Raw genomic sequence first — 10,484 nt, forward strand, 5'->3', positions numbered from 1 at the left:
GGGGGGGGGGGGGGGGGGGGGGGGGGATTGTGTTTTAACTATTATCAATATCATTAACAGATTACCTACTATGGTATTGAATGGACTCAGTCTTTCTGAAGTTTTTCACAACAAGACCTAATTAGGATCATTTTAGGGTATATATTTCAGCTATGCTAAAAGAATGAACAATTCTAACAAGTTTGAATCCAAGGTTATACCTCCGTGTTCATGGTTTATTCAAAGGTGACTAAGGAGTATATGTTATATGACTTGAACAAGCATGTCTTCTTTATCAATAGATATGTTACATTTGAGGAGAATATTTTTTCCTTTCCAGCACACCAAATACCAAAATCTACCTTTGTTCCCTATGTCTGTTGTACCAGACTTAGTCCCTTCTTTGGCAGAACCCTCCCCTAGTACTAGCCATTCTCTTAATCCTATTCAGCATGTCCTTGATGATTTGACCATGAAAATTGATCCTCTTACTCAGCCTGTTTCATTTGTGTTTGATGCACCTCAACATCCTCCTTTAGAACCCCCTGATTAGAGAAAATCCTCCAGAGATAAGAAACATTCCATCTGGTTGACTAACTTTGTGACTCCAGTCAATTCAGGTACCTCCTACTCTATTTCCAATTCAGTTTGTTATGACACTTTGAAACCATTTTATCACAAGTTCATCACATCCCTATCATCTATTATGGAACTTACTTCCTTTAAAGAAGCCTCCAAAGATCTAAAGTGGATTGAGGCTTTGCAACTTGAGCTTCAAGCTCTTGAGGACAATGTCACTTGAGAGATTTCCCATTTACCACCTGGGAAGTTTCCTATAGACTGTAAATAGGTGTAAAAGGTGAAGTACTTAGCAGATAGGACAGTGGAGAGATACAAAGTCAGGATGGTAGCTAAAGATTACAACCAAAGAGAAGGTTTATACTACAATGAGATTTTCTCTCCACTTGTGAAGATTGTTACTCTCAGGGCAATCATTGCCATTGTTGCAGCTGAAGGTTGGCCCATCCACCAAATGGATGTGTATAATGCCTTTCTTCAAGGTGATTTACTTGATGAGGTTTACATGCAGTTGCATAAGGGTTTTACTAGTCAAGGGGAGCCTAGGTGTTGTATGTAAACTAGTTAAATCCCTCTATGGCCTAAAACAGGCTAGTAGGTAATGGAATCTAAAGTTGACAGAATCTCTGACTCGACAAGGTTTTGTGCTACCAAAAGAAAAAGAAGTAGCACAATAGTCATTCTAGTGTATGTGGATGGCATGTTGATCACAGGAAATGATTTAGCACACATTGAGGAGACTAAACAAAATTTACACAAGACATTCCAAATTAAAGATTTAGGGGAATTGAAATACTTCCTAGTAATAGAGTTTAGCATATCCAACAAAGGGATTCTAATGAACCGAAGGAAATATACTTTAGAATCGATATCAGATATGAGGTTGAGCACTTCAAAACCATTATGGACTCCAAAAGATGATGACTTGCTAGAGGACAAGGAGAAATACCAAAGGTTGATTGGGAACTACTCTACTTGACTATCACAAGGCTTTATATAACCTTTGCCATACATACGCTTAGCCAGTTCTTGCAACAGCCAAAGATATCACACTAGGAAGCAGCTCTAAGAGTAGTAAGGTACATCAAAAGGGAACCAGGTCTTGGCATATTGTTGAGCAGTCGAAAGTCAGGAAGTTTGAAGGCATTTTGTGATGCAGACTGTGTTCCTGTCCAAACACTAGAAGATCAGCCATACGGTTCATTGTAATGTTTGGTGACTTATTGATTTCGTGATAGTTAAAGAAACAAAATACCATGTCCAAAAGCTCTGCTGAGGCAGAATACAGAAGTATGGCCATGATTGTTCCAAAATTGGTGTGGATAGTTGGAATGTTTAAAGAGCTTGGAGTTGAACTGGAATTGCCTATTGAATTACATTGTAATAACAAAGAAGCATTACATATATCAGCTGATGCAGTATATCATGAAAGGGCTAAGCACATTGAAATAGATTGCTATTTCATAAGAGAATAATTTAGATGGGAATTGTGAAGACACTACACATTAGTTCTACAGAGCAACAAGCTGATATTTTGACAAAGGCCTTGGGAAGATCTCAACATGAGTATTTGGTGTCCAAGATGGGAGTGATCAATGTGTTCACACCCACCAGCGAGGGGGAATATTAAAGATGATGCAGTGACTTAAAAGCTACGTGGCAAATCAGTTTATTTAATTACACAGTTAGTTAGCTAATACCCCTGTCTAATAATAGTTGTCCACTATTGACTTGGCACACCCCTTAAAAAATAATAAATAATAGGGATAATACTACCATATTATCCTTTGACTTTATTAAATTTAGTGCTTTGAAAAATGTGTTAGATGATAAATAAAATTTAATAGCAATGGTAAAACAGACATAAAAGGTAAATTATCTCTTGATTTTCTAAATTGGACAAGTATTGTTGGACAACTATTTTTAGTATAGTGGACAACTATTGTTGGACGGAGGGAATAGTAATAGTTGTAAGTAATCAAAATTAGTTAGATAGTTAGAAGTGGAGTCGGCTAACTCACTATAAAGCAACAATGTATTCCTTTTCTTCAGTAATGAGATTCTGAGTTTTTCTCTGTATCTCTCTCTCACAAATCTTCTCTCTAAATTTGATCCTTCATATCAGTGACGTGATTGCTTGATTTTCATTAAATACTACAATATGGATTTTTCACTTCTGCTTTGAATTTCAAGAACATACTTTCAGCCTCATCTTTAGACTTAGAAGATATACCTTACAAATTTCTGCTCATTTCGTCTTTTTGGTCTCATTTAACATATAATAGTAAAGGGAAAAGACTTCTCTTATAGATTATATAGAAAATACTTATATACAATTATATACAAAATATATAAATACAGAACCCGTCATAAAAATAAATTAGTCAGTTGTATTATGTGTGTGATGTATATATTATTAATATAATAATTTATAGAAAGTCCTAACTTATAAGTTTAATTTAATCCAATTTGGAATAGGATTTAACTCTTAACGTGCAGCACTTATAAAGTCCTTAAAGAATTTCAGTTTTCCTTAATTAGAATTTTTTTCGAAAAAGTAATTTTTCTTAGTGTATCTAGAAAAGTCATCAACAAAAGTAATGTAATACTTTTTAAACCTTTGCTAATAATGTTCTTGAAATCTACTAGGTTTGAATGTACTAGTTCAAGTAATGCGGTCTTTCTACTAGTAACAGGCTGAAAGTATGTTCTTAAAATTCAAAGCATAAGTGAAAAATCAATTAGATAGGAAGACCGAGAGATTCAGATCTGATAGGGGTGGTGTATACAATACTAAAACTTTAGAGGATTTTTGTGAAGAAAATGATATTATACATGAGGTTAGTTTTCTCTATAGAACAAAAAAATAAAACCCTTAAAAAAATGATGAATTTTATGCTTTTAAGCTCGGTCTATCTGACAATATATGGGGGGAAGTTGTCTAGTCAACATATTATATTCTTAATAGAGTTCATCATATGAAGTGAGACAAGACCTCCTATGAGTTGTAGAAAGGGTTTGTCCCTAATTTAAAATTTATGGAAGTGTGAGGGTGTTAGGATAGGGTTGATCTACCTCATTTTAAACGAGTAAATAGGTTCTAAGATTTTTGACACTATTTGCAACACCCCACAATTTCTAGCAAAGATCTGAACCATTCTACATTGTGTATAGTTTGAGCCTGATTTACCATTTCTTAAGATCAATTACTAAGTATTGGGAGTGTATTATATATGAATTGGCATCATAAGTAACCTCTAGTACTAAGTCGAGTTCAAACGATTGAGTTTTTTCATGAGATCATGAAAGCAGGGGCGGACCCACGTGTTGTTCAGGGGGTTCACCCGAACCCCCTCGATAAAAAATTACATTGTATATATAAGGTGAATTTTTCTGGATTTTATGTGGATATATATATTTTTGAAACCCCCCTCAAATAATAAGGGTGAAGGAGATAGCCCAGCGGCAACTCCCTTCAATATTAACCCTGACGTCCAGGGATCGAATTCCCTGGGTTAGTTCGTTTTTTTTTTAGTTTTTTACTTTCAGTTTTTTTTTGTTTTTTTAGTTCCAATTCTGATTTTCATGTTTGTTTTAGTTTTTCTTTTTAATAAAAAGTGCTAAAATGTGGTGTTAAACCCAAAAAATTCAAGGGTCCCATACTCCCATTCCTAAAAGCTAATAACTTTTTCACTTTCCAAATCTCTAAATAATTTTCTTGTTCTTCCCCAACACTCAAAACTCAAATATTAAAATCATCTCCCATAATATTCTATTGTTGATTTGACATATTTTAAAGGGCTAACTTTTTGTTTCACTGTAATCACTTATGTTAGTTTTGGATTTCTTGTAACAAAACTAACTTTTTGTACCTATAAACTATATACTACTACTTCCTTGAAATTATTTTTTGTTGGCTTATTTACTACACGTTTATACTTTTATTTTTCGAACCCCCTGAACGAAAATCCTGGGTCCGCCACTGCATGAAAGGGTCAATTCTAACGATTATATCTCTCAGAATATGAAGATTAAGGTGACTCATAACCTATCAAATTCTAGGTATATGAGTCTTATTTCCAACGACACTGACCATTTTTTAATCCGAGTTCAGATTAGAAAATTATGGTTGTTTTATTAAAACATGTCTATACTGGTAAATTTGGCAATGACACTTGTCAATTCGGTGAATCACCAAATAAGTTGGCATATAGCCGAAATGCATCACCGACGTTGCCCAAAAACTTTCAGAAACTATTAATTATGGCGATTCAAAGTATAACTTTGGCGATCTTTCGAATATTTTCGAGATGTGCCTCCAAATCATCGATTTGGCCATTAAGATTCATTTAAATGTTGTTTTATTTTTATTTTTCAAGTCTTCATTCATTCCAAGAGGGGTATTCTTGTCATTTTACCCTCTACTAACTTCCCCAACTCCATCTTATAACCTAATAATAACATCCTTATACGTGAATCAACTCCCACAATCCCTAATTTTCCTTCTTCCAAAGATTTAAAAAAAACATCAAGAAAGGGATTTTTCCAATTTCTCAAGCTCTAAAGGCTCCAAGTTCAAGATTCTCTTAAAAAATTCTAGGATTTTCAGTCAAGATTCTTTCCCAAACTTCATTTTTAAGAACTCCGTAGAAGGATTTCTCAAGTTAAAGATATAAGGTTCCAAGTCCAAAGCTTTTCTCCAAGAATTCCTGAAATTCAGATATGTGGGATTTCATCAATGTGATTTATTTTACTCATTAGGTTCCAAAGAATACTCAGTATTTTAAATATGTGAATTCTGCACACACAATAAAACCTAGGGTTCTTATGATCAGCATGAATTTAAATGCATTTCAGTTTCTTTTTGTTACCAGCTTATAAATACATGTTTTTCCATAAATTTAAGTATTTTTACTTAACTGTATTTTCATGAACCCTCAGGACAAGGAAATTTCATGCCTTTCAATTCAAGTCTTTTAAATTGCATATCTCAGTCCGAATACAAAAATCTTTATTATTTATTTTACATTCAGCCCTATAGTTCCACTTCCACATATTAAGTGTTGCTTTCAGATAATGTGTCTATCAATTAGTCTCAGATTTTACGTATTTATGAGCTATTCAGTTTATCAATATTATTAGTTTTGCAGACCATTAAAGTGATCCATGATGAAATATATTCTCAATAATATATTTAGATAATATATAATTAGACTATTAGTATTTTTGTGACTCTGGATCTAGGATTTAGGTCTAGCCGTATAGAGTTCTTTCAAAATCTCAATCCTTGTATGTTTCTTTTATGTATTTTACTCTAGCTATATAATGTCTCTCATAAATCTAAAAGTCTCATGATTCAGAAATACATGACTTATATATGTGTACTCATTTCAATATTCAAGACTTTTGCCTCATAGCAATAAGATACATGACATGCATGACATCCTGATATGTCATCAATGCTTTTAAACACTTCTCTCAAAAGTAAGTTCCCCATTAGTGTGTATCTGAAATACCATCAATAATCGTGGATCAATGTTTTTATAAAAGAAAAGTTCACTAGTAGTATGGCAGTCAGTTATGGCGTCTACAATTATGGAAAATATTCACATGAGCTATCAGTTATGTTTAGTCAGGAGTATTACTTAACTTCGAGTTGGACCAGATTCAATTTACCCAAGTTTCAGAACTACGTGCCATCGTAGGTTTATGTGTTTTCTAGTGGATACATGCTTTTAGTTTAGTGGTACCACCCTAGATGAGATCAGCCTTTATACCTAGCAAGGTATATTGGACCTCGATGAGGATTATACATCAAACTCATGTTTAGGTTAGGGTGAAATTCGGAGATCTACGAAGGAACACTAGCTATATGCTTAACACATGCAAGTGGAACGTCTACGAAAAAGTTGTCGTAAGTTTTCTCTCAAGGCAAGAACAAGGGATTCAAACTTCAAGCCTTCTATTTAAGATTCAAGCTAGGGCTTCATTCAAGGTATGCAGGAAATTCATCAATGGGTCTTCCTTTATTAGATTATCCTTTATTAGATTAAACCAATTTTGATTTGTGGGTGGGTCGGTCTGATATAAGATATGTGTCTTCTTTAATTTTACTTTATTTGTCGAGTCTATATTTACATGGCACAAAAATAAATTTATTTGGTCATGTCATATTTTTTCTTTAACAAATTTGGTTGAGTGATTTTTTAAGAAAAAAGTCTTTAAGTTTAGTAATTTTTTTATACAAAACAAAGTTGAATGTCATTGCTACATACTGCTAAGTCTCGCTACATAATGCCAAGTCATGTTACATTTTTGTTATAATGTACCAAAGAGTGAAACATAAAACCATAATTCTTATTTCACAAGAAACATTAATAAAGGCATAATACATAAATATGTCATTTAACTTGGCCTAAGCTAACATCTATGCCCTCCAACTTTGAATGTACACAAGTAGACACTTAGACTTATATAAAGTTGAATAAGTAAAGACACGCATCCTATGTGGCATAACACATGTAGGATGCCACATAGCACGTGAATTTCTACATAAGATGCCAAGCAGGATGCATGTGTCTACGTGTTCAACTCTATATAAGTTTAAGTGTCTACTTGTGTACATCCAAAGTTAAATGACACATTTATGTATTATGCCATTAATAAAACTAGAGAAATCAATTGGCAATTTCTAGTGGATTAACACGCATAACAGGATAACAAATCAAAGGGTGAACCATTGCACAAGAAAACCCAGCTCCTTGTTCCATATTAAGTTTCTCAGCACCTTTAATTTTCCAATCAAAACATTGTATCAACACACCAAGTGTCCTATGTAACACTGCTGCTGCAAGTCCAGCACCAGGACATCCTCTTCTTCCACCACCAAATGGGACATAACAGAAATTCTGTCCTTTCATAGCCTCCAATTCATCAGGCTCGATCGCGAGCTGGTTCTCCTCCCCTCCACCAGAGTTAACAAGGTACCTCTCTGGAATAAACTCATCCGCGTTTCTCCATTCATTCGAGTCCCTATTAATCGCGTAAATGTTTAGTACAAGCCTAGAATTTTTGGGAATTGTGTAACCATTGACTACACAATCTTCTCTGCATTTTCGGAATACTAAGGGCAACGGGGGATGTACTCTTAGTGTTTCCTTGACAACAGCTTGGAGATAAGGAAGATTTTGGATATCGGAATCATCAACTAGCCTGTTTGGCCCAACTACTCTGTCAATCTCTTCTTGGAGCCTCTTTAATGCTTTTGGATGGTTCAAAAGCTCTGCTAATCCCCATTGCAAACCAACACTTGTTGTATCAGTTCCTCCCACAAAAAGATCCTATTAAAAGAGGAAAACAAAACATTATCCTTTTTCAATTTGTATGGTGGTGCTTTATTAGGCATGCACGGAACTTAAGAATGAAAGAAATACATTGATCATTACAACTTATGGTTTAAACATCTCGTGATTGTCTATAGCTATAAGAGCAGGTAAAATGGGCAGTTTAAAGTCAAAATGTTTCTAAATATATATATAGTATTTATATGTTATCTAGCAAAACACTTTGGGAGTGAGACGTGGTGGGGAGTGGGTGGTCAGGGGTGGCGGGGGTTGGGATGGTCAAGGGGAGGGTGGTGGGGAAGAGATAATGAACTTGCAGTATCACTTATATAACTTGTTTTGGCTACGAATGTCATTTTTAAATAACTTATTTTCGTAGAGATTAAATGCTTTCCTTCGTGCTAAACACACCTTAAAACAAATGGTGCTATGCTATATAAAAGGGAGTATTTGGAGACAAAGAAGAGCTAGTAGATGACATACATATTTTCATACTAAAATGTACTTTGGAAAGGATAGATAAGAGTCTTATTACCTAGAAAAGACCCTTGATGCCATTGCTAGTGAGCTTCATCTCAGCATTTTCATCATCTGCAATTTCCAGAAGAATGTCCATCATATCCCTCCTCTCTTTTCCTCCCACACGCCTTTCATCTTCGTGTTTCTTTATGATCCCATCCATAAACTTATCAAATTTGAGCAACAAAGCTTTTGCCTTTTTTCCAGCACCAAGCAGATCATATTTCTTCAAAGGACCAAAAATTTCACCTAATCCCAGCTGCCCTGCAAGTAATACTATCCCCTTTGCAATTTCTCTTATCTCCGCGCTCTCGTCGACATTAGTTGAGGTTCTTGTGCTCATACTCAGCCTACAAATAAGATTATTTGTCATAGCCATAAGCTGAATTCCAACATCACAAGCATCCCCTTGTTCCGAAAACTTAACTAAAAATTCCAACACTTTCATCATCTCCTCCTTCCTAACATCAGCAAATTTACTAATCTGTTGAGCAGACAGAATCTCAGTCATGCATATTTTCTTCAAGAAAATCCAAAGTTTGTTATAGTCCAAAATTGAGAACATTGTATCATGGTAAATTTGGTATTCTGAAGAGCCAAATTCTGGCCTAGCAGCAAAATTTATGTCATTGGTTTTAAAGACTTCTTTCGCTATAGTGCCATTGGACACAACATATGAAGTTGACGCGCCTGCATGAATCAACATGAATGGATCATAGCGCGATGCTAATTTCTGGAAGGATTGGTGCCACAAAGAACCAAGAAGATGCAAATGACCAATGAATGGTAATGCTGGTGGACTTGGAGGAAGATGGATTTTTTTGTGTGATTTCTTGATCCAGAATTGAAATATTATTAGACCACATAGTAAACAGATGAACAAGAAAAGCAAGTTATGAAATTGGCTTTCTATGGAAATAATTGCCATCCCTGCTAAATCCTATACCCTGTTAACTTGTGTGTTCTAATTTATAGGCACAAGGGGAAAAAAACATACTCCTTCTGTCCTATTTTACGTGATACAGTTACCTTTTATTATTTATTCTGTTCCAAAAAATATGTTACTTTACTATAGTTAGAAATAATTTAACTTTAAAATTACTCTTCTAGTTTTAATGAACTGATTTTCAGCCACATAAATATCTAATAATTGTTTTAAACCACAAGTTTTAGAAGTATTTTTTTCTCAAACACCGTGTCAAATCAAATGATGCAACATAAAATGGAACGGGGGAAATAATTTAATGTTTCGTAATTTGTAATTATTTTTCATTTAGGGAAAAAGGAATCATTTAGCAGATGCTCTTTTGTCATCAAATAAGGTGAGAGGAATAATTTTGCAAAAGAAGAAGCCACAAGAAAACAATAGATTCCCTCAATACATTAGACAAAAAGAGGTGAGAAGATAACTTGTAGATCTCATCTTTTTAAATTATTTCCTAATTATAATATAAATATAATTATAGCTCAATCAACAATGACATTATTTGGTTTTTTAACATTTCAATTTGGGACTTCCCACTTATAATATAATACTAGTTTCTGCAAATGCGCTTTGCGCGTGTAACCCATATAATGAGTATATTATTTCTTTAAAAAAAATAGTATTAAAAAATATGATTTGAGTTCTTTTTATAAAATATGTCTAATTGAGGCTTCTTACTTTGTCTTACTACTAATTGTGACACTCCAATTTCATGACCTCCAAGTGAATGCACCGAGATAATAATATAAGAAGTTAATAAAATAAACTCTATTTATAAGTCAAAAAATAAGTTTGTAAAGCAAAAAGGAAAAGATAACAACTATCTAAATTAAATTTCTCGATAGTGTTAAAAGTTCATTTTTGTTGGTAGAATAATGTTAGAAGATCAAAAGATTGCATGAAACTAATCCTCTGCAAATCATGGTGCAATATTAATGTTTCTTCAGTTAAAAGCTTGAGAGGAGATTATTTACTTTTTGTACCAAAAATGGTGTAAGATTAACTTTGAGGGAAAGGAATACAAAATCTTTCCACTTTTTTACTTTGCCTTTTGAATCTCCTAATAATTATAATGAATG

General features: G+C 33.9%; 1 protein-coding gene across 1 annotated transcript; it reads right to left on the reverse strand.

Annotated features, from left to right (window-relative positions):
* Positions 1-7,205: 7,205 nt before the first annotated feature.
* LOC107058298 (3,9-dihydroxypterocarpan 6A-monooxygenase) lies at positions 7,206-9,318 on the reverse strand. The gene is given in 2 exon segments (XM_015303838.1): positions 7,206-7,898; positions 8,437-9,318. Coding segments are annotated over 2 exon segments (1,353 nt in total). The 5' UTR covers positions 9,127-9,318; the 3' UTR covers positions 7,206-7,235.
* Positions 9,319-10,484: the final 1,166 nt, after the last annotated feature.

Source organism: Solanum tuberosum, unplaced genomic scaffold (assembly GCF_000226075.1).
Source record: "Solanum tuberosum cultivar DM 1-3 516 R44 unplaced genomic scaffold, SolTub_3.0 scf00486, whole genome shotgun sequence".
Lineage (NCBI taxonomy): Eukaryota > Viridiplantae > Streptophyta > Magnoliopsida > Solanales > Solanaceae > Solanum > Solanum tuberosum.